We start from the raw sequence: 27,059 nt of genomic DNA, 5'->3' as shown, positions 1-27,059 counted from the left end.
TTTATTTTTCTGTTCAAACACTGAACAAAATGACACAGGAATATTCCACAGAGGGTGCGATTGTTTTACCCTCCGGCTCTGCCTCGGCCTGCCCGGGCGTGGGCGGAGCCTCAGTCCCAATATCTCCTCCCCCCCCCTCAGTCCCCTCCTCGGAAGTAGACGTCTCTGTCTATATTCCGTTATTTTTATATCCCTTTTATACCGTAACCCCCTTTTTCTCCCACCACGCAGTAGCATGGACGCCAGGATGGAGGTCTGAAGAGCGCAGCGGCTCCCCGGTTTCACCCCTTTATTTTCTGCGTGAGTCGAGAGGAGCGGATGAAATCCAACTGTGGCTTTCTCCGCTTGGCAGGGGAGGTAAGGAAGCTCTCCGGGCTCCGGGCTCCGTCTATGTACCGGCCATGACTCAGCCATTTAAATGGCTCCTACGGTGGCGTTAGTCAGCTAATTTGACATACGCGCTCGCCGAGTCTGTTTATGTGACAACGAGCGAAGACACAGAACAACATATTAAACGTTTTTAATTCATAAAAGACGAAATAACAGGGGAAAAAAAGCAGGCGAAATAGTTCACGTAGCTAGCGAGATGCTAGCGACGCCACAGCTGGCATAGCATTCGTTCCAGGGAATAGTCGTATGTGTGTGTGTGTGTGGGGGGGTTAATGCACCTGCTCCAGGAGGCCCGGTACTTCCCAAAACACGGAGGGAATTTCCGGAGTAGATTCAGGTGTTTTTTTTCTCCAGAATTCTCCAGTTCTTTCGACCGTGACTGGTTTGTTTACAGTTAGCTAATGCTAGGTTAGCGAGCTATTACATAACTCGATTCTCATTCAGTGAAGCTATTCATTATTATTCAGGAATGAAATAACACTTAAATCGATTTATTTTTAAAAAAGCAGTATTGTACGTAAAAATAGTCTAATGGCACTAAAATGTTCGTAATATTAAAAATGTACACAATTAATAAATATAAATGTTAGCATATGTACCAGTGTTTGTACACTTTGGGCTATTATTAGTGTATTTTTTTTATGATTTAATTCCTAGGTTTTTTAATGTTTGGAGCAGAAAATATTCACATTAAGAAGCTGAAAAATAAGAAAATGTGTTTTAATAATAAAAAAAAAACTCCCTTTATGACACTGAATTTTATTTGAACCTCTTGTGAACTGTTAATTGCACGTGTAAAACCACAGACCTCTTAAATGACCTGTATTGTTATTGTGCATGTATGCACGGTGTGTTACATCATCGGCTGTTATCTGAAATGAAAGGTAATTCATAATAACTGTATTTTAAGATCATGTAATACAGATCATAAACAGTAGATTAGAATTTAGTCCAGAGAAACAGCCAGTGTGCAGCCACATATTTCTCCTATAGCAGGATATCGACTCAAAATATAATATATATGCTATTTTTATAAGGACATATCATCCAGACTGAACTATTGATTTGATTTAAATCCTAAATAGCATGATATAAAAAAGTATAGCTTAGCAACACATTTGTTCTGAGTCATTTCAAACTATTTCAAATACATTATTTACATTTTTAAAAATTTTTGTGCATAGTGAAGCCTGTAATATAGTGATTTGACTCTATCGTATCGGCTCATCCCGACTGTGTGAGCAGTCCTGTGAGCAGCAGAGTGTTGGTCGGTCAGTGATGTTTTGCTGTGTGTCTGCGTGTCTGTGTGCAGGTAGCTGTATCCAGTGAGGAGGGAGGCTCAACCAGGGAAGGACACCATGAAGTTCTCAGAACCCTGGGGAGGCCAGAGGCTGTCTTTTCTTCTGGAAAAGGCCGTCTCTAGAGAAACTAAGATGTGGAAGGTCTACGTGCCAAAGAAGCCCTCCTCACAGGTGAGCCCATCCATCTCTCTGCAACTGTTTTTGCCGTGATTTTGCAACATAAGCGACTTCAAAATAAAAGGCGGTTATGGTTCGGTGGTTAGCTCCAGCATCTTTGTAGTTCCTGACAGAGATTGTGAAATAGGTATTGATACTGAGGCTCGCAGACGTGTCCCTGTCCCTGACGTGTTACATCTGCAGCAGGTAGACGACGTGTCTGTCATGACACACACACACAGAGACAAAGAGCCAGACATGTTCCTCATCACACCATCACTCCTAGCTGGACTCGCCCAGTTTACTCACCTGTTCTGTTTCAGAGGAACTCCCACAGTACGTTGCATTCCTGGGATTTAAGTGCCGTTTTTATTGCGATCGAACGTCTTTTATCACTTTACGGCAGTTTTCACGAGATTGTTGAAAACCTGCAGCAATTCTTTCAGATTTCTTTTTAAATATTCAATCCAAGCAAGTCCAACTTTATTTGTAAAGAACTTTAAAACAACCACAGTGACCAAAAGACATGTCCAATGTCTTGTTTTTGTCCACAAACCAAAATGATTTAGTTTTAATGTAGATATGAAGTAGTCATTGATCAGTTGTTGCAGCCCCCAGTATCAAAACTGTACAACAAGACTAAGACCTTAGACCAGAGGTTCCCAGAGTCATTTTGTATAAAAAACACCTTTCAGGACACTTTACCTGAAATGATAGGACATTAAAAGGCATAAATTTGCTCTTTTGAGACGTTTTTTAAAACCCTGAAGGTTGTGTTGACGGTGAGATAAAGAAATGCAGAATAACAAACTGCTCTGTGTGGAGACCTTGAACTCTCTGCTTCTCTGTAGATAATAATAAATGAAACGGTCAGGCAGGTAAACTGGTGTAAGAGGTCACACTGGGTGAAATCAACTCAACTGCAGCTATGATGTGGAAATGAACGTTTCTGTCAGTATTGAAAAGAATCAGAATAATAGACTCAGATGAATTTGTTTTGGTGCAGGAACAAGAAAATAGAACAAAGATCAATAAGACTCTGGATCAATAACATCATGGAGTCAAGATGCTGGAAAAACCCCTGATTAAATTAAGCAGATTAAATAGTAAAAGGAGAAAATACAATGTAATAACGAGCTGAGGGTCTGCAGACGAGGTTCTGTCTGGATTGTGGTCCAGCTCTGTGCCCAGTGTCTCACGTCTGGGTTCTGGTCTAGCTCTGTGTCCAGTGTCTCACATCTGGATTGTGGTCCAGCTCTGTGTCCAGTGTCTCACGTCTGGGTTCTGGTCCAGCTCTGTGTCCAGTCTCTCACGTCTGGGTTCTGGTCCAGCTCTGTGTCCAGTGTGTTCTGGTCCAGCTCTGTGTCCAGTCTCTCACGTCTGGGTTCTGGTCCAGCTCTGTGTCCAGTGTGTTCTGGTCCAGCTCTGTGTCCAGTGTCTCGCGTCTGGGTTCTGGTCCAGCTCTGTGTCCAGTGTGTTCTGGTCCAGCTCTGTGTCCAGTGTCTCGCGTCTAAAAACAAACGGCATGTTTTCCAGTGTCAAGTTTCATTGTCGTAGGAGCAACTGGGTCAGCTGCATTCTGACCTTTGATCCCTGCTGTTAGTCCAGTGTGGCACATTCCATTCCATTTGAGACCCGCACAATTTCTTAAAGAAAGTTACCTGAAAGAATTTGTCTGAGATTTGTGTTAACTCTGTTCACACCAACATTATCCTGGTCATGTTTTTATTCTGTAGTGAAGGTCTTGTGATTGAAGGATGGCGTTTGATCACCTCTGTGTCTCTGTGGTGTCTCCAGGATACAGACGTCTCCCCGCTTCAGAGAGACGAGGCCGTGCGCTGGTTGACGGAGATTCACAGCAAACTGCAGCTTTACCCAGAGACGCTGGTGTTAGCCGTTAGCATCCTGGACCGCTTCCTCACTCCCATCAAGGTAGAGACAACCACTCATAATACACTCACCGAGTTCAGCTGATTTTATCACATTAAACAAACACTAAGAGACACACGGTCTTACTAAAGTATGACTTTTGTGTCATTTTTGACGACATACTAAAATATGACTTTTTTTGACATCTTAATAAATGATGTCTTTTTTGTGTAATTTTCAATGTCTTACTAAAATATGACTTTTGTCTCATTTTGGACATCTTTCTAAAATATGACTTTTTTGTCTCATTTTTGACGTCTTACTAAAATATGACTTTTGTCTCATTTTGGACGTCTTACTAAAATATGAATTTTTTGACACATTTTGGACGTCTTAATAAATGATGACTTTTTTGTGTAATTTTCAATGTCTTACTAAAATATGACTTTTGTCTCATTTTGGACATCTTTCTAAAATATGACTTTTTTGTCTCATTTTTGACGTCTTACTAAAATATGACTTTTTTGTCTCATTTTTGACGTCTTACTAAAATATGACTTTTGTCTCATTTTGGACGTCTTACTAAAATATGAATTTTTTGACACATTTTGGACGTCTTAATAAATGATGACTTTTTTGTGTAATTTTCAATGTCTTACTAAAATATGACTTTTGTCTCATTTTGGACATCTTTCTAAAATATGACTTTTTTGTCTCATTTTTGACGTCTTACTAAAATATGACTTTTTTGTCTCATTTTGGACGTCTTACTAAAATATGACTTTTTTGTCTCATTTTGGACGTCTTAATAAATGATGACTTTTTTGTGTAATTTTGGACGTCTTAATAAATGATGATTTTTTTTGACACATTTTCAACGTCTTACTAAAATATTACTTTTTTGTCTCATTTTGGACGTCTTAATAAATGATGACTTTTTTGTGTAATTTTGGACGTCTTAATAAATGATGATTTTTTTGACACATTTTCAACGTCTTACTAAAATATTACTTTTTTGTCTCATTTTGGACGTCTTCTAAAATATGAATTTCTTACACATTTTCAGCATCTTACTGAAATTTGATTTTTTTTTTACTTTTTCAACATCTTACTAAAAATATGACTTTTTTTGTGTCATTTTGGACATCTTACTGAAATATGACTTTTTTGACACATTTTCAACGTTTTACTAAAAACATGACTTTTTGTATAATTTTTGACATCTTACTAAAATATGACTTTTTTGTCTCATTTTGGACGTCTTACTAAAATAAGACTTTTTTGTCTCATTTTGGACGTCTTACTAAAATATGCATTTTTTGACACATTTTGGACGTCTTAATAAATGATGACTTTTTTGTGTAATTTTGGACGTCTTAATAAATATGAATTTTTTGACACATTTTGGACGTCTTAATAAATGATGACTTTTTTGTGTAATTTTGGACGTCTTAATAAATGATGATTTTTTTTGACACATTTTCAACGTCTTACTAAAATATGAATTTTTTGAAACATTTTCAACGTCTTACTAAAATATGACTTTTTTGTCTCATTTTGGACGTCTTACTAAAATATGACTTTTTTGTCTCATTTTGGACGTCTTACAAAAATATGAATTTTTTGACACATTTTGGAAGTCTTAATAAATGATGACTTTTTTGTCTCATTTTGGACGTCTTAATAAATGATGATTTTTTTGACACATTTTCAACGTCTTACTAAAATATTACTTTTTTGTCTAATTTTGGACGTCTTATAAAATATGAATTTCTTACACATTTTCAGCATCTTACTGAAATTTGATTTTTTTTTTACTTTTTCAACGTCTTACTAAAAATATGACTTTTTTTGTGTCATTTTGGACATCTTACTGAAATATGACTTTTTTGACACATTTTCAACGTTTTACTAAAAACATGACTTTTTGTATCATTTTTGACATCTTACTAAAATATGACTTTTTTGTCTCATTTTGGACGTCTTACTAAAATATGAATTTTTTGACACATTTTGGACGTCTTAATAAATGATGACTTTTTTGTAATTTTGGAGGTCTTAATAAATATGAATTTTTTGACACATTTTGGACGTCTTAATAAATGATGACTTTTTTGTGTAATTTTGGACGTCTTAATAAATGATGATTTTTTTTGACACATTTTCAACGTCTTACTAAAATATGACTTTTTTGTCTCATTTTGGACGTCTTACTAAAATATGACTTTTTTGTCTCATTTTGGACGTCTTACTAAAATATGACTTTTTTGTCTCATTTTGGACGTCTTACAAAAATATGAATTTTTTGACACATTTTGGACGTCTTAATAAATGATGACTTTTTTGTGTAATTTTGGACGTCTTAATAAATGATGATTTTTTTGACACATTTTCAACGTCTTACTAAAATATTACTTTTTTGTCTAATTTTGGACGTCTTATAAAATATGAATTTCTTACACATTTTCAGCATCTTACTGAAATTTGATTTTTTTTTTACTTTTTCAACGTCTTACTAAAAATATGACTTTTTTTGTGTCATTTTGGACATCTTACTGAAATATGACTTTTTTGACACATTTTCCACGTTTTACTAAAAACATGACTTTTTGTATCATTTTTGACATCTTACTAAAAGTATGACTTTTTTGTGTCATTTTTGACATCTTACTGAATTATGACTTTTTTGACACATTTTCAACACTTTACAAAAATCTGACTTTGTGTAATTTTTTACTTCATCAACATTTGTTAAAAATGAAAAAAAAAACAGCAGAAAGTTATGCTGCTAACTTGATGTCTATATTGTGTATATATGTAAATATAGTTATAATTTTAATAGTCAGTATTTTTTTACATTGTTCATTCATAGAATTTAAATTTGAACGTCTGAAAAGAGGTTAAAGTGTTGGATGAGTGTGAGGTTGTTGATAGATTTGCCTCAGGTTTGTTTGTCTTCTGCATCAGTTGACGTTCAAAGTTTACACAGGAACAGGAAGTGCCAGATCTGAACGTCATGTGTCCCACAGAACAAGCTGTCACTTCCTCATATTTCAACACATTTAACATGAGATGTATGGGAGTCACTCATTTAAAAAAGTGCTCTGTAGCGCCCCCTAGATGTCAAAGGAAATGTTTAATTGCACAGCATGACCGCAGATTTTAGTTTGGAAATAAATAAATGACAATGCTCTTGTACTCAGTAGGACTTTATTCATCAAGTGAACAGAACAGGACGAAAATGAAAAACTGTAAAAGTACTATTACGTTTTCCTTGTTGTCAAGTTGATTTATCTGGATTGTTGTTGTTTTTTTCAGGCTCGTCCAAAATACCTGCGCTGCATCGCCATCGCCTGCTTCTTTCTGGCTGCAAAAACTTGTGAGGAGGACGAGGTAAACACAAATATAATAAAACATTATATTTATATTATCTGCGCTTGTTCTGATCAAATGACAGAGAAAGGGTTCCACTGTACAGTCATAACGTTTGATAAATAACTAATCTAATGTACAGTAACAAAATGCAAACAAGATAAGCTGGGAATGCTTTAACAAACACTTGGATGTTTTGTGTGTGTCAGTGTGTGCCCTCTCTGAAGGAGCTGGTCACCTCCAGCAGTTGTGGTTGTTCACCGTCTGAGATCTTAAGGATGGAGCGGATCATCCTGGACAAACTAAACTGGGACCTGCACACGGCCACAGCCCTAGACTTCCTGCAAATTGTAAGTCTGTCTTAGTTTAATAAAACATCCGAAATGACACAAAAAAGTCCTATTTTACGAAGACATCCTAAATGAGATGTAGTCACACTTCAGTAAGATGTCCAAAATTTGACAACATTTTTGATTATACTATGTCGTCCAAAATCTGCCAATTTTTTTGAAAAAAATGTTTTGGTCCAAAATGTGGCAAAAACTTCATATTACACTAAAAGTCCAAAATTCAAAAAAAGATTTTGGTCCAACATTTCATAAAAACAACACACTATACCATGTCGTCCAAAATTTGACAAAAAACGACATACTCTGCTATGTCGTCCAAAATTTTTTGAAAAAATTATTTTGGTCCAAATATTTAAAAAAATGTCATACTATACTATGTCTTACATAATTTGACAAAAAACGTCATACTATATACTATGTCTTACATAATTTGACAAAAAACGTCATACTATATACTATGTCTTACATAATTTGACAAAAAACGACATACTATACTACGTCGTCCAAAATTCTTTGAAAAAAATGTTTTGGTCCAAAATTTGACAAAAACGTCATACTATACTATGTCGTCCAAATTTTTTTGAAAACACTTTTTGGTCCAAGGTTTCATAAAACGACATACTATACTATGTCGTCCAAAATTTGACAAAAAACAACATACTATACTTTGTCGTCCAAAAAATTTTGAAAAAATTATTTTTGTCCAAAAATTTTTGGAAAAATTATTTTTGTCCAAGAATTTTTGAAAAAATTATTTTTGTCCAAAAATTGAAAAAATGTCATGCTATACTGTGTCTTCCATAATTTGACAAAAAACGACATACTATACTATGTCATCCAACATTTTTAGGAAAAAATGGTTTGGTCCAAAATTTCATAAAAACTACATACTATGCTATGTCGTTCAAAATGTTTTGAAAAAATAGTTTTGGTCCAAAAATTGAAAAAACGTCACACTTTACTATGTTGTCCAACATTTTTTTGAAAACATTTTTTGGGTCAAAATTCATAAAAACAACAAACTATACTATGTCGTCCACAATTTTTTGAAAATGTTTTTTTGGTCCAAATTTCATGAAAACGACATACTATACTATGTCGTCCAAAATTTTTTGAAAACACTTTTTCTGTCCAAAATTTAATAAAACGACATACTGTACTATGTCGTCCAAATATTTGTAAAAAAAAAAATTGTCCAAAATTTCATAAAAACGACATACTATACTATGTCGTCCGAAATTTTTTGAAAGAATTATTTTGGTCCAAATATTTAAAAAACTATATACTATACTATGTCTTACATAATTTGACAAAAAACGACATTATACTATGTCGTCCAAAATTCTTTGAAAAAAATGTTTTGGTCCAAAGTTTGACAAAAACGTCATACTATATACTATGTCGTCCGAAATTTGACAAAAAACAACATATACTATGTCGTCCAAATTTTTTTGAAAACATTTTTTGGTCCAAAATTTCATGAAAAACGACATACTATGCTATGTTGTCCAAGATTTTTTTAAAAGGATTTCTTGGTCCAAAATTTGACAAAAACATCATACTTTACAATGCCGTCCAAAATCTGACAAAAAGTTACATACTATACTATGTTGTCCAAAAATGTTTGAAAACATTTTTTTGGTCCAAGATTTCATAAAACGACATACTATACTATGTCGTCCAAAATTGACAAAAAGCAACATACTATACTATGTCGTCCAAATTTTTTTGAAAACATTTTTTGGTCCAAAATTTCATGAAAACGACATACTATGCTATGTCGTCCAACATTTTTTTAAAAAGATTTTTTGGTCCAAAATCTGACAAAAAAATTTTGGTCCAAGATTTCATAAAACGACATACTATACTATGTCGTCCAAAATTTGACAAAAAACAACATACTATACTATGTCGTCCAAATTTTTTTGAAAACATTTTTTAGTCCAAAATTTCATAAAAACGACATACTATGCTATGTCGTCCAACATTTTTTTTAAAAGATTTTTTGGTCCAAAATTTGACAAAAACGTCATACTTTACAATGCCGTCCAAAATCTGACAAAAAATGACATACTATACTCTGTTGTCAAAAATTTTTGACAACAGAGTATAGTATGTAATTTAAAAAAAAAAAATTTTGGTCCAAGGTTTCATTAATCGACATACTATACTATGTCTTACATAATTTGACAAAAAACGACATACTATACTATGTCGTCCAAATTTTTTTGAAAAAAATGTTTTGGTCTTAAATTTGACAAAAACGACATACTATACTATGTTCATCCAAAAAATTTTGGAAAAAATGTTTTGGTCCAAAATTTCATAAAATGTCGTCCAAATTGTTTTGAAAAAATTGTTTTGGTCCAAAAATTGAAAAAACGTCATACTATACTATGTGGTCCAACATTTTTTGAAAACATTTTTTGGTCCAAATTTCATGAAAACGTCATACTATATACTATGTCGTCCGAAATTTGACAAAAAACAACATATACTATGTCGTCAAAATTTTTTTGAAAACATTTTTTGGTCCAAAATTTCATGAAAAACGACATACTATGCTATGTCGTCCAAGATTTTTTTAAAAGGATTTCTTGGTCCAAAATTTGACAAAAACATCATACTTTACAATGCCGTCCAAAATCTGACAAAAAATCACATACTATGCTATGTCGTCCAAATTTTTTTGAAAACATTTTTTGGTCCAAAATTTCATGAAAACGACATACTATGCTATGTCGTCCAACATTTTTTTTAAAAGATTTTTTGGTCCAAAATCTGACAAAAAAATTTTGGTCCAAGATTTCATAAAACGACATACTATACTATGTCGTCCAAAATTTGACAAAAAACAACATACTATACTATGTCGTCCAAATTTTTTTGAAAACATTTTTTAGTCCAAAATTTCATAAAAACGACATACTATGCTATGTCGTCCAACATGTTTTTTAAAAGATTTTTTGGTCCAAAATTTGACAAAAACGTCATACTTTACAATGCCGTCCAAAATCTGACAAAAAATGACATACTATACTCTGTTGTCAAAAATTTTTGACAACAGAGTATAGTATGTAATTTAAAAAAAAAAAATTTTGGTCCAAGGTTTCATTAATCGACATACTATACTATGTCTTACATAATTTGACAAAAAACGACATACTATACTATGTCGTCCAAATTTTTTTGAAAAAAATGTTTTGGTCTTAAATTTGACAAAAACGACATACTATACTATGTTCATCCAAAAAATTTTGGAAAAAATGTTTTGGTCCAAAATTTCATAAAATGTCGTCCAAATTGTTTTGAAAAAATTGTTTTGGTCCAAAAATTGAAAAAACGTCATACTATACTATGTGGTCCAACATTTTTTGAAAACATTTTTTGGTCCAAATTTCATGAAAACGTCATACTATATACTATGTCGTCCGAAATTTGACAAAAAACAACATATACTATGTCGTCAAAATTTTTTTGAAAACATTTTTTGGTCCAAAATTTCATGAAAAACGACATACTATGCTATGTCGTCCAAGATTTTTTTAAAAGGATTTCTTGGTCCAAAATTTGACAAAAACATCATACTTTACAATGCCGTCCAAAATCTGACAAAAAATCACATACTATGCTATGTCGTCCAAATTTTTTTGAAAACATTTTTTGGTCCAAAATTTCATGAAAACGACATACTATGCTATGTCGTCCAACATTTTTTTTAAAAGATTTTTTGGTCCAAAATCTGACAAAAAAATTTTGGTCCAAGATTTCATAAAACGACATACTATACTATGTCGTCCAAAATTTGACAAAAAACAACATACTATACTATGTCGTCCAAATTTTTTTGAAAACATTTTTTGGTCCAAAATTTCATAAAAACGACATACTATGCTATGTCGTCCAACATTCTTTTTAAAAAGATTTTTTGGTCCAAAATTTGAAAAAAACATAATTTTACAATGCCGTCCAAAATCTGACAAAAATTTTTTGGTCCAAGATTTCAAAAAACGACATATATTATGTCGTCCAAAATTTGACAAAAAACAACATACTAAACTGTCGTTCAAATTTTTTTTTTTTGTCCAAAATTTCATAAAAACGACATACTATGCTATGTCGTGCAACATTTTTTTAAAAAGTTTTTTTGGTCCAAAATTTGACAAAAAATTACATACTATACTCTGTTGTCAAATTTTTTTTGACAACAGAGTATAGTATGTAATTTTTTATTTTTTTATTTTGGTCCAAGATTTCATTAAACGACATACTATACTATGTCTAACATAAATTGACAAAAAACGACATACTATACTATGTCGTCCAAATTTTTTTGAAAAAAATGTTTTGGTCTTAAATTTGACAGAAACGACATACTATACTATGTTCATCCAAAAAGTTTTGAAAAAATAGTTTTGGTCCAAAAATTGAAAAAACGTCATACTATACTATGTCTTCCAACATTTTTTGAAAACATTTTTTGGTCCAAATTTCATAAAACATCCAAAATTTGACAAAAACATCATACTTTACAATGCCATCCAAAATCTGACAAACACAACATACTATACTATGTCGTCCAAATTTGTTTGAAAACATTTTTTAGTCCAAAATTTGACAAAAACGTCATTTTACAATGCCGTCCAAAATCTGACAAAAAATTACATATTATACTCTGTCAAAAAAATTTTGACAACAGAGTATAGTATGTTATTTTAAAAAAAAAAATTTTGGTCCAAGATTTCATTAAACGACATACTATACTTTGTCTTACATAATTTGACAAAAAACGACATACTATACTATGTCGTCCAATTTTTTTTTGAAAAAAATGTTTTGGTCTTAAATTTGACAAAAACCACATACTATATTATGTTCATCCAAAAAAATTTTGAAAAATGTTTTGGTCCAAAACATGTCGTCCAAAATGTTTTGAAAAAATTGTTTTGGTCCAAAAATTGAAAAAACGTCATACTATACTATGTCGTCCAACATTTTTTGAAAAAAAACGACATACTATACTATGTCGTCCAAAATATTTTGAAAACATCTTTTTGGTCCAAAATTTTTAAAAACGTAATACTATACAATGTCGTCCAAAATTTGACAAAACGACATACTATACTATGTCGTCCAACATTTTTTGAAAACATTTTTTTTGGTTCAAAATTTCATAAAACGACATACTGTACTATATAAAAAAAACTCAAAAAAAAATCCGATTTTGGACGACATAGTATAGTATGATGTACTACATAGTATAGTATGACGTTTTTGTCAAGTTTGGACCAGAAAAAGGTTTTTCAAAAAAATTGTCAGATTTTGGACGACATAGTATATTATGTCGTTTTTGTTCAATTTTGGACCAAATTTTTTTTTAAATTTTTTTTCACATTTTGGACGACATAGTATAGTATGACGTTTTTGTCAGGTTTTGGACCAGAAAAAGGTTTTTCCAAAAAATTGTCCGATTTTGGACGACATAGTATAGTATGACATACTACATACTACATTTTGGTCACATTTTGGACAAACGTTTTTAGAACGTGTTAGACTATATATATATATATATATATAGTTTTTTTTAATCTTCACTGTTTTAGTCAACTTTGTCTGAATGACATTCAGCTGAGACGGGACTTAAACCCATCATCCCTGGCTCAGGAGGCCTAACCTTATCCATTAGGCCACCTGAATTCTTTTTTCCTCCATGACGACACATAAACTATGACGTTTTTGACATAGTATAGTATAGGGCTGAACGATATATCGTTATCGTATCGATATCGAGATATGAACATTCAAGATATTAATATCGAAAAAGCGACGATATAAACGATATAGTTTTTCCCCCGCGCTCGCCCTGCATGTACAGCTCCGGCAAACAAAATAACATCTTTTTTATGATTCCCCTTGAATGCACCACTACGGCCAGCCAATCACAAACCTTATTTCATGCTTGCTGTGGATCGACAGCTGAAGCAAACCAATGACAAACATAGGAGGGCGGGAGGGAGACGGAGACTGAGACGCACACTCACACACGATATACATTGGGAAAATCAAAAAAAAGAAAGAAAAGTGACATGAGTGCGGAAGATAATGAGGCCGGTGGCGATTTTGTGCCAAAACATAAATCATCGATCATTTCGCCACAACCACGGACCTGTGGTCAAGCCGGACAACCGAACCTTACATCAGTTTTACGATCCATTTTATTACAACAAACTCCGAACTCAAGAGCCGCTGTCTGCAGACGTCCTTCTTCCCCGGGCAGCATACAGGTGATAATATAGCGCAGGAGACGAGAGGTGCGTTAGCTGCTAACGGTTAGCAGACTGGGACTTGAATGAGGACCAACAGGTTTGCGTGATGACTGATAACACATCGAACATTAAAGCGGAGCTGCAGTAAAAATGTGATGATGATGAAAATTTTTTTTTTATTTTTTCTTTGGTAACTTTATGTTAATGTTGATGACTGGCAGTGAGTTCTCATCAATAAAACTGCACTTTCCATGTGGAAAGTTTCCACAGTCTTTTGTATAAGGTTTTTATTTTTCTGAAAAATGCTTGGTTTTCACCGAACCTGTAGTCGTATCGTATCGATATCGAGATATCTGGCATGAATATCGAGATATGAAATTTTGTCCATATCGTTCAGCCCTAGTTACAGGGGTCTGCAACCTGCTGCTCTAGAGCCACATGTGGCTCTTCAGCCACTCTGCAGTGGCTCCTTGTAGCTTTAGAGATCAAGGCGACAAATAAAAGTGTTTTAATATCTTGTGCAACATCCAATGTCGACGTAAAATGCAATATTCAGTACATGTTTGGATGTGTCCTGTCCATCTTTGGATCCACATATCGTTTTTCTTGAGCACGAACAACATACAATCCAAATATTTGCTTCATTTATTTCAAAGTGGGTTCATTTTAATTTCTTTAATTTGCCACAAACAATGAAACAATGGAAGAACCAGGTCTACGGGATCTAGAGGTTGGCTATAAACAGAACATGTTGTAGTTCTTAAATGTCATAAATGAAAGAGACTATTACTATTATATATAGTCCGTCTGTATAAAAACCTTTATATGTGTTATCTTCATCTTGGGGGTTTTTTTGCGGCTCCAAATGAATTTTTGGGTGGAGAGACGACAAAAATGGCTCTTTTCCTCCTAAAGGTTGCAAACCCCTGGTATAGTGTGACGTTTTGGTCACATTTGGGCAAAAAAAAAAATTCAAAAAAATGTCAGATTTTGGACGACATAGTATAGTATGACGTTTTTTGTCAAATTTTGGACCAAAATGTTTTTTCCAAAGAAATGTTCAGATTTTGGACGAAATAGTGTAGTATGACATTGAGGCTGACAACATAGTATAGTATGACGTTTTTGTCAAATTTTGGACAAACATTTTTTTTTCAAAGAAATGGTCACATTTTGGGCTAAAAAAAAAATTCTGATTTTGGACGACATAGTATAATATGTTGTTTTTGTCAAATTTTGGACCAAAATGTTTTTGTTGAAAAAAAATGGTCAGATTTTGGACGAAATAGCGTAGTATGACATTGAGGACGACAACATAGTAAAGTATGACGTTTTGTCACATTTTGGGCTAAAAAAAAATTTCTTCAATTTTGGACGACATAGTATAGTATGTCGTTTTTGTCAAATTTTGGACCCAAATTTTTTTTTTCAAAGAAATGTTCAGATTTTGGACGAAATAGTGTAGTATGACATTGAGGTCGACGACATAGTTTAGTATGACGTTTTGTCACATTTTGGGCTAAAAAAAAAAATTCTAAAAAATTTCCAATTTTTGGACGACATAGTATAGTATGATGTTTTTGTCAAATTTTGGACCAAAATTTTTTTTTCAAAGAAATGTTCAGATTTTGGACGAAATAGTGTAGTATGACATTGAGGCTGACAACATAGTATAGTATGACGTTTTGTCACATTTTGGGCTAAAAAAATAATTTCAAAAAAATTTCCAATTTTTGGACGACATAGTATAGTATGATGTTTTTGTCAAATTTTGGACCAAAATTTTTTTTTCAAAGAAATGTTCAGATTTTGGACGAAATAGTGTAGTATGACATTGAGGCTGACAACATAGTATAGTATGACGTTTTTGTAAAATTTTGGACAAACATTTTTTTTTCAAAGAAATGGTCCCAATTTGGGCTAAAAAAAAAATCTGACTTTGGACGACATAGTATAATATGTTGTTTTTGTCAAATTTTGGACCAAAATGTTTTTGTTGAAAAAAAATGGTCAGATTTTGGACGAAATAGCGTAGTATGACATTGAGGACGACAACATAGTATAGTATGACGCTTTGTCACATTTTGGGCTAAAAAAAAATTTCTTCAATTTTGGACGACATAGTATAGTATGTCGTTTTTGTCAAATTTTGGACCAAAATTTTTTTTTCAAAGAAATGTTCAGATTTTGGACGAAATAGTGTAGTATGACATTGAGGCTGACAACATAGTATAGTATGACGTTTTGTCACATTTTGGGCTAAAAAAAAAAATTCTAAAAAATTTCCAATTTTTGGACGACATAGTATAGTATGATGTTTTTGTCAAATTTTGGACCAAAATTTTTTTTTCAAAGAAATGTTCAGATTTTGGACGAAATAGTGTAGTATGACATTGAGGCTGACAACATAGTATAGTATGACGTTTTTGTCAAATTTTGGACAAACATTTTTTTTCAAAGAAATGGTCACATTTTGGGCTAAAAAAAAAAATTCTGACTTTGGACGACATAGTATAATATGTTGTTTTTGTCAAATTTTGGACCAAAATGTTTTTGTTGAAAAAAAATGGTCAGATTTTGGACGAAATAGCGTAGTATGACATTGAGGACGACAACATAGTATAGTATGACGTTTTGTCACATTTTGGGCTAAAAAAAAAGCCTAAAAAAATTCTGATTTTGGACGACAGTGTTGTATGACATTGAGGTCGACGACATAGTATAGTATGAAGTTTTGGTCACATTTTGGGTTAAAAAAAAAATGTCTTCAATTTTGGACGACATAGTATAGTATGATGTTTTTGTCAAATGTTGGACCAAAATTTTTTTTTCAAAGAAATGTTAAGATTTTGGACGAAATAGTGTAGTATGACATTGAGGCTGACAACATAGTATAGTATGACGTTTTGTCACATTTTGGGCTAAAAAAATAATTTCAAAAAAATTTCCAATTTTTGGACGACATAGTATAGTATGATGTTTTTGTCAAATTTTGGACCAAAATTTTTTTTTCAAAGAAATGTTCAGATTTTGGACGAAATAGTGTAGTATGACATTGAGGCTGACAACATAGTATAGTATGAAGTTTTGGTCACATTTTGGGCTAAAAAAAAGGTCTTCAATTTTGGACGACATAGTATAGTATGTCGTTTTTGTAAAATTTTGGACCAACATTTTTTTTTCAAAGAAATGTTCAGATTTTGGACGAAATAGTGTAGTATGACATTGAGGCTGACAACATAGTATAGTATGACGTTTTGTCACATTTTGGGCTAAAAAAAAAATTCTAAAAAATTTCCAATTTTTGGACGACATAGTATAGTATGATGTTTTTGTCAAATTTTGGACCAAAATTTTTTTTTCAAAGAAATGTTCAGATTTTGGACGAAATAGTGTAGTATGACATTGACGCTGACAACATAGTATAGTATGACGTTTTTGTCAAATTTTGGACAAACATTTTTTTTCAAAGAAATGGTCACATTTTGGGCTAAAAAAAAAAATTCTGACTTTGGACGACATAGTATAATATGTTGTTTTTGTCAAATTTTGGACCAAAATGTTTTTGTTGAAAAAAAATGGTCAGATTTTGGACGAAATAGCGTAGTATGACATTGAGGACGACAACATAGTATAGTATGACGTTTTGTCACATTTTGGGCTAAAAAAAAAGCCTAAAAAAATTCTGATTTTGGACGACAGTGTAGTATGACATTGAGGTCGACGACATAGTATAGTATGAAGTTTTGGTCACATTTTGGGCTAAAAAAAAAATGTCTTCAATTTTGGACGACATAGTATAGTATGATGTTTTTGTCAAATGTTGGACCAAAATTTTTTTTTCAAAGAAATGTTAAGATTTTGGACGAAATAGTGTAGTATGACATTGAGGCTGACAACATAGTATAGTATGACGTTTTGTCACATTTTGGGCTAAAAAAATAATTTCAAAAAAATTTCCAATTTTTGGACGACATAGTATAGTATGATGTTTTTGTCAAATTTTGGACCAAATTTTTTTTTTCAAAGAAATGTTCAGATTTTGGACGAAATAGTGTAGTATGACATTGAGGCTGACAACATAGTATAGTATGACGTTTTGTCACATTTTGGGCTAAAAAAATAATTTCAAAAAAATTTCCAATTTTTGAAAAAAAATTTTTACTATACTATGTCGTTTTTGTAAAATTTTGGACCGAAATGTTTTTTTCAAAGAAATGTTCAGATTTTGGACGAAATAGTGTAGTATGACATTGAGGTCGACGACATAGTATAGTATGACGTTTTGTCACATTTTGGGCTAAAAAAAAAAAATTCTAAAAAATTTCCAATTTTTGGACGACATAGTATAGTATGATGTTTTTGTCAAATTTTGGACCAAAATTTTTTTTTCAAAGAAATGTTCAGATTTTGGACGAAATAGTGTAGTATGACATTGAGGCTGACAACATAGTATAGTATGACGTTTTGTCACATTTTGGGCTAAAAAAAAAATTCTAAAAAATTTCCAATTTTTGGACGACATAGTATATAGTATGATGTTTTTGTCAAATTTTGGACCAAAATTTTTTTTTCAAAGAAATGTTCAGATTTTGGACGAAATAGCGTAGTATGACATTGAGGACGACAACATAGTATAGTATGACGTTTTTGTCAAATTTTGGACAAACATTTTTTTTTCAAAGAAATGGTCACATTTTGGGCTAAAAAAAAAAATTCTGATTTTGGACGACATAGTATAATATGTTGTTTTTGTCAAATTTTGGACCAAAATGTTTTTGTTGAAAAAAAATGGTCAGATTTTGGACGAAATAGCGTAGTATGACATTGAGGACGACAACATCGTATAGTATGACACTTTGTCACATTTTGGGCTAAAAAAAAAAGCCTAAAAAAATTCTGATTTTGGACGACAGTGTAGTATGACATTGAGGTCGACGACATAGTATAGTATGAAGTTTTGGTCACATTTTGGGCTAAAAAAATTATTTCAAAAAAATTTCCAATTTTTGGACGACATAGTATAGTATGATGTTTTTGTCAAATTTTGGACCAAAATTTTTTTTTCAAAGAAATGTTCAGATTTTGGACGAAATAGTGTAGTATGACATTGAGGCTGACAACATAGTATAGTATGACGTTTTTGTCAAATTTTGGACAAACATTTTTTTTTCAAAGAAATGGTCACATTTTGGGCTAAAAAAAAAAATTCTGACTTTGGACGACATAGTATAATATGTTGTTTTTGTCAAATTTTGGACCAAAATGTTTTTGTTGAAAAAAAATGGTCAGATTTTGGACGAAATAGCGTAGTATGACATTGAGGACGACAACATAGTATAGTATGACGCTTTGTCACATTTTGGGCTAAAAAGAAAAAGCCTAAAAAAATTCTGATTTTGGACGACAGTGTAGTATGACATTGAGGTCGACGACATAGTATAGTATGAAGTTTTGGTCACATTTTGGGCTAAAAAAAAATGTCTTCAATTTTGGACGACATAGTATAGTATGTCGTTTTTGTAAAATTTTGGACCAAAATTTTTTTTTCAAAGAAATGTTCAGATTTTGGACGAAATAGTGTAGTATGACATTGAGGTCGACGACATAGTTTAGTATGACGTTTTGTCACATTTTGGGCTAAAAAAAAAAAATTCTAAAAAATTTCAAATTTTTGGATGACATAGTATAGTTATGATGTTTTTGTCAAATTTTGGACAAAAAAATTTTTTTCAAAGAAATGTTCAGATTTTGGACGAAATAGTGTAGTATGACATTGAGGCTGACAACATAGTATAGTATGACGTTTTTGTCAAATTTTGGACAAACATTTTTTTTTCAAAGAAATGGTCACATTTTGGGCTAAAAAAAAAATTCTGACTTTGGACGACATAGTATAATATGTTGTTTTTGTCAAGTTTTGGACCAAAATGTTTTTGTTGAAAAAAAATGGTCAGATTTTGGACGAAATAGCGTAGTATGACATTGAGGACGACAACATAGTATAGTATGACGTTTTGTCACATTTTGGGCTAAAAAAAAAGCCTAAATATAGTATAGTATGAAGTTTTGGTCACATTTTGGGCTAAAAAAAAATGTCTTCAATTTTGGACGACATAGTATAGTATGTCGTTTTTGTAAAATTTTGGACCAAAATTTTTTTTTCAAAGAAATGTTCAGATTTTGGACAAAATAGTGTAGTATGACATTGAGGTCGACGACATAGTTTAGTATGACGTTTTGTCACATTTTGGGCTAAAAAAAAAAATTCTAAAAAAATTTCAATTTTTGGACGACATAGTATAGTATGATGTTTTTGTCAAATTTTGGACCAAAATTTTTTTTTCAAAGAAATGTTCAGATTTTGGATGAAATAGTGTAGTATGACATTGAGGCTGACAACATAGTATAGTATGACGTTTTGTCACATTTTGGGCTAAAAAAAAAGCCTAAAAAAATTCTGATTTTGGACGACAGTGTAGTATGACATTGAGGTCGACGACATAGTATAGTATGAAGTTTTGGTCACATTTTGGGTTAAAAAAAAATGTCTTCAATTTTGGACGACATAGTATGGTATGTCGTTTTTCTCAAATTTTGGACCAAAATTTTTTTTTCAAAAATATTGCCAGATTTCGGACGAAATAGTAGTAGTAATAGTATGACATTGACGTCGACTTTTAAAAAAAAAAAAGTATGACATACTATACTATGTCGTCCAAAATTGAAGACATTTTTTTTTAACCCAAAATGTGACCAAAACTTCATACTATACTATGTCGTCGACCTCAATGTCATACTACACTGTCGTCCAAAGTCAGAATTTTTTTTTTTAGCCCAAAATGTGACCATTTCTTTGAAAAAAAAATTTTTGTCCAAAATTTGACAAAAACATCATACTATACAATGTCGTCCAAAAATTGGAAAATTTTTTGAAATTATTTTTTTAGCCCAAAATGTGACAAAACGTCATACTAAACTATGTCGTAGACCTCAATGTCATACTACACTATTTCGTCCAAAATCTGAACATTTCTTTGAAAAAAAAATTTTGGTCCAAAATTTGACAAAAACGACATACTATACTATGTCGTCCAAAATTGAAGAAATTTTTTTTTAGCCCAAAATGTGACCAAAACTTCATACTATACTATGTCGTCGACCTCAATGTCATACTACACTGTCGTCCAAAATCAGAATTTTTTTAGGCTTTTTTTTTAGCCCAAAATGTGACAAAACGTCATACTATACTATGTTTGCCGTCCTCAATGTCATACTACATTATTTCGTCCAAAATCTGACCATTTTTTTTCAACAAAAACATTTTGGTCCAAAATTTGACAAAAACAACATATTATACTATGTCGTCCAAAGTCAGAATTTTTTTTTTTAGCCCAAAATGTGACCATTTCTTTGAAAAAAAAATGTTTGTCCAAAATTTGACAAAAACATCATACTATACAATGTCGTCCAAAAATTGGAAAATTTTTTGAAATTATTTTTTTAGCCCAAAATGTGACAAAACGTCATACTAAACTATGTCGTAGACCTCAATGTCATACTACACTATTTCGTCCAAAATCTGAACATTTCTTTGAAAAAAAAATTTTGGTCCAAAATTTGACAAAAACGACATACTATACTATGTCGTCCAAAATTGAAGAAATTTTTTTTTAGCCCAAAATGTGACCAAAACTTCATACTATACTATGTCGTCGACCTCAATGTCATACTACACTGTCGTCCAAAATCAGAATTTTTTTAGGCTTTTTTTTTAGCCCAAAATGTGACAAAACGTCATACTATACTATGTTTGCCGTCCTCAATGTCATACTACATTATTTCGTCCAAAATCTGACCATTTTTTTTCAACAAAAACATTTTGGTCCAAAATTTGACAAAAACAACATATTATACTATGTCGTCCAAAGTCAGAATTTTTTTTTTTAGCCCAAAATGTGACCATTTCTTTGAAAAAAAAATGTTTGTCCAAAATTTGACAAAAACATCATACTATACTATGTCGTCCAAAAATTGGAAAATTTTTTGAAATTATTTTTTTAGCCCAAAATGTGACAAAACGTCATACTAAACTATGTCGTAGACCTCAATGTCATACTACACTATTTCGTCCAAAATCTGAACATTTCTTTGAAAAAAAAATTTTGGTCCAAAATTTGACAAAAACATCATACTATACTATGTCGTCCAAAAATTGGAAATTTTTTTGAAATTATTTTTTTAGCCCAAAATGTGACAAAACGTCATACTATACTATGTTGTCAGCCTCAATGTCATACTACACTATTTCGTCCAAAATCTGAACATTTCTTTGAAAAAAAAATTTTGGTCCAAAATTTGACAAAAACATCATACTACATATGTCGTCCAAAAATTGGAAATTTTTTTGAAATTATTTTTTTAGCCCAAAATGTGACAAAACGTCATACTATACTATGTCGTCGACCTCAATGTCATACTACACTGTCGTCCAAAATCAGAATTTTTTTAGGCTTTTTTTTTTAGCCCAAAATGTGACAAAGCGTCATACTATACTATACTATGTTGTCGTCCTCAATGTCATACTACGCTATTTCGTCCAAAATCTGACCATTTTTTTTCAACAAAAACATTTTGGTCCAAAATTTGACAAAAACAACATATTATACTATGTCGTCCAAAGTCAGAATTTTTTTTTTTAGCCCAAAATGTGACCATTTCTTTGAAAAAACAATTTTTGTCCAAAATTTGACAAAAACATCATACTATACTATGTCATCCATGTTTGGTCATGGTTTATTAAGACGTCCTCCTCTCACTGTCTCTGATGTGTCTCTAGCTTCAGTTGTCCTCACTGTCTCTGATGTGTCTCAGTTGTCCTCACTGTCCCTCTGTCTGTCTCCGTGTCTCAGTTCCATGCCATGGTGGCGTCGCGTCGCTCTGGGTCTGTGGACTCTGTGTTGGGACTGAATGTCTCTCAGCACTTGGCTCTGCTCACAAAGAGACTTTACCACTGTCTGTGTGACCACACTCTGCTACAGGTACACACACACACACACATGGAGGATGATCACGTCCGTATATTTGTTTCAACATCATAGTAAATAAAATAACACAGTGGGGTTAAAGTTTGTCCCTGGTGTGTTCCTGTAGCTCAGAGGATCCATGCTGGCCTTGGCCCTCATCACCCTGGAGCTGGAGACCTGCTGTCCTGACTGGCTGCTCCTGACCATGGACCTGCTGAGGAGGGCACAGGTACCCGACTCACTCACTTTGAACAACAGCAGCTGTGATTGGTCAGTGAGGATCATGTGACTCACCCTCTCTCTCTCTCTCTCTCTCTCTCTCTCTCTGTGTGTCAGATCAACAGCTCCGAGTTGATCAGGAGTCGTGAGTTTGTGTCTCGTCGTCTGTCCACTCTGAGAGTTTCTCTGCCTCCAAACACCGTCTACATCTACCATCCTCTGCAGGAGCAGCTCTCTGCTGCTGCTGCTGCTGCCTCCTCCTCACCGGGTAAGACAGCAATTCACCTCATCTGCCTCTAGAGGGAGCCACACACAATCTATGTGATATCTGTGAAGAGAGTGAGAAGATGCAGGAACAGGAAAATCAACAGCTCAGTATTTAATGATACTTTGATTATTGCATTAAAGTTCTTACCGTTTTCCTCTCCAGGGACCATCATCACCTCCACCAGCTCCTCCTCCTCCTCCTCCTCCTCCTCCTCTGCTCCACCACAAACACCTGCAGGAGCAGCAGAGAAGGAGGAGGAGGCGGGACTTCCACCCCGGAGCTCCTCCTCCTCCTCCTCCTCCTCCTCCACAGACGGCAGCCTCCCTGCTCTGCTCTCTCCTCCCGTCAAAGTCCACCACGGTAACCGGCTGAAGAAGATCATGCTGCGCTGCAAGGCCTCGTCCAAACGCAAGGTGAAGACGAGACGCTGGAAATAGAATTAAAATATGAAGTTTTAACTCATTTAAAGTGATAGTTTAGGTTTTTCTTTAAGGGTGAGGGTTGTATGACAAAATGGATTTTAACACATTTAACAATCTTAAGAACATGTTTCACATCTTTATCTCATTGTAAGACAGACTTTAACACATTTTGGACGACATAGTATAGTATAACGTACTACATAGTACGTAGCATAGTACGTAGCATAGTTTTGGACCAAAAAAATGTTTTTCAAATTTTTTTTCCTATTTTGGACAACATAGTATAGTATGTCGTTTAAATGACATTTTGGACCCAAAAAAAAATTTCACAAAAATTTGGACGACATTGTGTAGTATGTCATTTTTGTCAAATTTTTGACCCAAAAAAAATTTTCTAAAATTTTTTGACGACAGTATTGTATGTCTTTTTTTGTCCAATTTTGGACCACATTGTAAAGTATGACGTTTTTTTCAATTTTTAGACCAAAACATTTTGGACGACATAGTATAGTATGTCGCTTTTATGAAATTGTGGACCAAAATTTTGTTTTCAAAAAATTTTGTACGACAAACGACCTCATAGAGAAAATCTGTGATTTTAGCTCACAGGGACACAGGAGCTGCTGTCTACTGCTGCCTCGTGTGGTCACTTTGTGTCACTGGGGTCAATCAGAATGAAGGTTTTTAAAAGCCGAATTGACAAAAATCAGTCATTGTAAGTTAGCACACAGGAGTTGTTTATCCACTGCTGCCTCCATTACTGTGATGTTAAAATCACTGATTTTCTCTATGGACTTTGGTGTGGGAGAGTGAGCTATACCTTTAAGTAAATTAGTCAGCTTTAATATTAACAGTTGTTTGTTGTGTGTGTTTAGGTGGAGGACATGGAGGTGGACGACTTCTACGACGGCATCAAACGCCTCTACAACGAAGACGTCACCACCCTCGCTGTCCAGGAGGGGGCGACGCCGAGACTGGAAGGAAGCTCCTCCCCCTGCCCGCCTCTGCAGCCAGTCAGTGCCTCCTAACGACCAAACAGGAAGCAAAAAAACAAACTCAAAAACCATCTCAACCGCCGCCGACGTCCTCGTCCGTTTTTCTGTCGCTTTACAAATCGTTCAGTTTGTACTGCGTTCCATTTACATCGGAACTCGGAGGTTTCTTTTGCGTAGCAACATGTGCGACCGACTTACTGTAAAACTAAAATATACGCGCGCGCTGTGTACGACAAAAGTAGCGGCGTTTGTTCCGAGTTGCGAGTACAAATGGAACGCAAACATTAGCTCAGCAAGAATCAACAAAGTCGGAGAAGAAGAAAATCGTTGTTTCCGAATATTAATTTAGCATCAAGAAAAGCAATAGAGGCAGCTCGTCAGAAAACGGCGTCACGTGACGCGACGACGGCGTTTGAGATGGTTTTTAGTTTCCGCGCAGTAAAAGTTCTCGGCGTGAAGGGATCACGTGACCCGACGTGATCACGTGACCCGACGTGATCACGTGACCCGACGTGATCACGTGACCTGAAGTTCGTTAAGTTCTCCGTCATCTCCTGCAGCAGGAAAACAGAGCCCCAAAAAAACACAAAAACTAAAAAAACCTGCTGCTGCTGCTAAAACTCTGAATAATAATAATAATAATAATAATCACAAAAATGTCTAAAAAAAATCTATAAAATATTGAGTAGAAAAATTTGCCTTCCAAAAAAATCTAAACTAGGATTGACGTTCTTTTATTTCCCTCCGTCTGTTGTTGTTGTTGTTTGTCATCTTATATTTGTTTGTTTTTAACATATTTATGTTTCTAATCTTCATTAAAAAAACTGTAGAATCCAAATCAAACGTATGAATGTTACCACGGCGACGACAAACACCGCCATCTGTAGGTTATGATAGAAAAAGAAAGAAATGCGTGTTTATTTTAAATTAAAGTGCACTTTTGATTGTCGACGCTCGTTTTTTTTACGTTGTTTTCTTCCCGCGGAGACTCTGAAATTATCGTAAACTTAAAGCTGGAACAGAGGAGATTTTTCACCTCGCAGTTTTACGTTAACGTCGAGTATATTTTACAGTCATTGTTTGAACAATTGGAAAAAGAACAACAATTGGGAGAAAAATGCGAAAAATTAGTAATGTGATAGAACCGTTGCTGAACTTTATTGCGAGGACTGAAGAACTTGGATAAAATTTCTAAATTCCAAAATTTATTCCTGACATAAATATCGATTTTTAAACCAAATCTCTATTTATTTACAGTGTAAATCATTTTAAATAACCTTTAAATATGAACACTGTATAAAACAATCGATTGTCAACAATCAAATTTGGATAAAATAAATCGTAGCCTTTTTGCGATTCACGAACTGCGTTGTTTGAAGATTGCGATAAATTGTTCAGCTCCCATCTTCGAAAAAGTCGCCTGTCGCCTCTTTTTAAGAAAACGCGTGAATAATTACTGTTACAGCTTCTCAGTGGGCGGGGTTAACCTTTAGCGTTGGCTCCGCCCACTCGGCACCTCCGAGCACCCTTTGCTAATTCCTATGAATCCGCCGTCTTCTGTTGCCGTGACGACAGACTCAGAACGTGGCGACTTAATTTATTATTATTAAAAACTTTTAATTTAAATATGAATCAAAGAGACAGAAATGTGTGGGTTTTTATGTTTGTTTGTTTGTTTGTTTTTGAGTTGTCGGCGCAAAAACTCGACAAAAAAAAAAAACATAAAAGGACTCTGTGTTTATCTCTGTTCTGTTTTAATAAGATATTTTTATTCCTGTCACAAAAAGCTCTGTTGATCCTGCTGCAGCGGCTGCTGGTTAGTTAACGGCTGCTGGTTAGTTAACGGCTGCTGGTTAGTTAACGGCTGCTGGTCCCTGAACGCACCACGATCAACACCGATCGATCAATCGATAAATGAATAAAGAGAGAAAACCAGTGAAAACTGACTCTGTTCTCCGTCGTCTTCATTCATGTTTCTACTTTTACTGGTTTATGAAGTTTGAGGTTTTTTACAGAAATAAAGAAAGCAGCTATAAAAAGGTCAAAGGTCACGAGAACATGAATTAAACACTGATTTAAATCTCTATGACGTAATAAAAATGTTATCCTTTAAAGGCAAAATGTTTTAAAAACATTATCTCAATAATAACAATGTTCAGTTTTGGCTCAACTCTTTTTCTTGAGGGACACTTTTTTATGATTTTTAATTACTCAAAAATAATCTTCTCTATTTTAAATAAAGTGTATTTTAGGGCTGAAAGTTTTGTTTTAAATCAAGGAAACAAATACATCGTTCATAAAGGTTTGGGAAATTGGAAATAATCCATATCTCTACATTTCTCATACTTGCGTAGATATATATTATACAAAATATAGGAATTTGACAGAAACTCATGTTATTAAAACACTGCATTGTTTTCTTAAA

The 27,059-nt window shown here is 33.4% G+C and overlaps 1 protein-coding gene across 1 annotated transcript; it reads left to right on the top strand.

Annotated features, from left to right (window-relative positions):
* Positions 1 to 146: 146 nt before the first annotated feature.
* ccni (cyclin I) lies at positions 147 to 26,565 on the top strand. The gene is made up of 10 exons (XM_083890487.1): positions 147 to 357; positions 1,703 to 1,862; positions 3,645 to 3,779; positions 7,035 to 7,109; positions 7,298 to 7,438; positions 22,617 to 22,745; positions 22,858 to 22,959; positions 23,067 to 23,217; positions 23,380 to 23,630; positions 24,515 to 26,565. Exons 2-10 carry the CDS (start codon positions 1,749 to 1,751, stop codon positions 24,665 to 24,667), a joined length of 1,251 nt encoding a protein of 416 aa, XP_083746613.1. The 5' UTR covers positions 147 to 357; positions 1,703 to 1,748; the 3' UTR covers positions 24,668 to 26,565.
* The last annotated feature ends 494 nt before the right edge of the window (positions 26,566 to 27,059 follow it).

The sequence above is a fragment of the Microchirus variegatus genome, assembly GCF_963457635.1.
Source record: "Microchirus variegatus genome assembly, chromosome: 1".
Classification (NCBI taxonomy): Eukaryota; Metazoa; Chordata; class Actinopteri; order Pleuronectiformes; family Soleidae; genus Microchirus; species Microchirus variegatus.
Note: the sequence above shows the minus strand (reverse complement) of the source record. Positions and strands in the feature narration are given on the sequence as shown.

Coding starts and splice junctions, on each gene's coding strand:
- ccni (XM_083890487.1), top strand. CDS start 1,749: ATGAAGTTCTCAGAACCCTGGGGAGGCCAGAGGCTGTCTTTTCTTCTG. Junction 1,863..3,644: donor CAAAGAAGCCCTCCTCACAG/GTGAGCCCATCC, acceptor TGGTGTCTCCAG/GATACAGACGTCTCCCCGCT. Junction 7,439..22,616: donor CCCTAGACTTCCTGCAAATT/GTAAGTCTGTCT, acceptor TCCGTGTCTCAG/TTCCATGCCATGGTGGCGTC.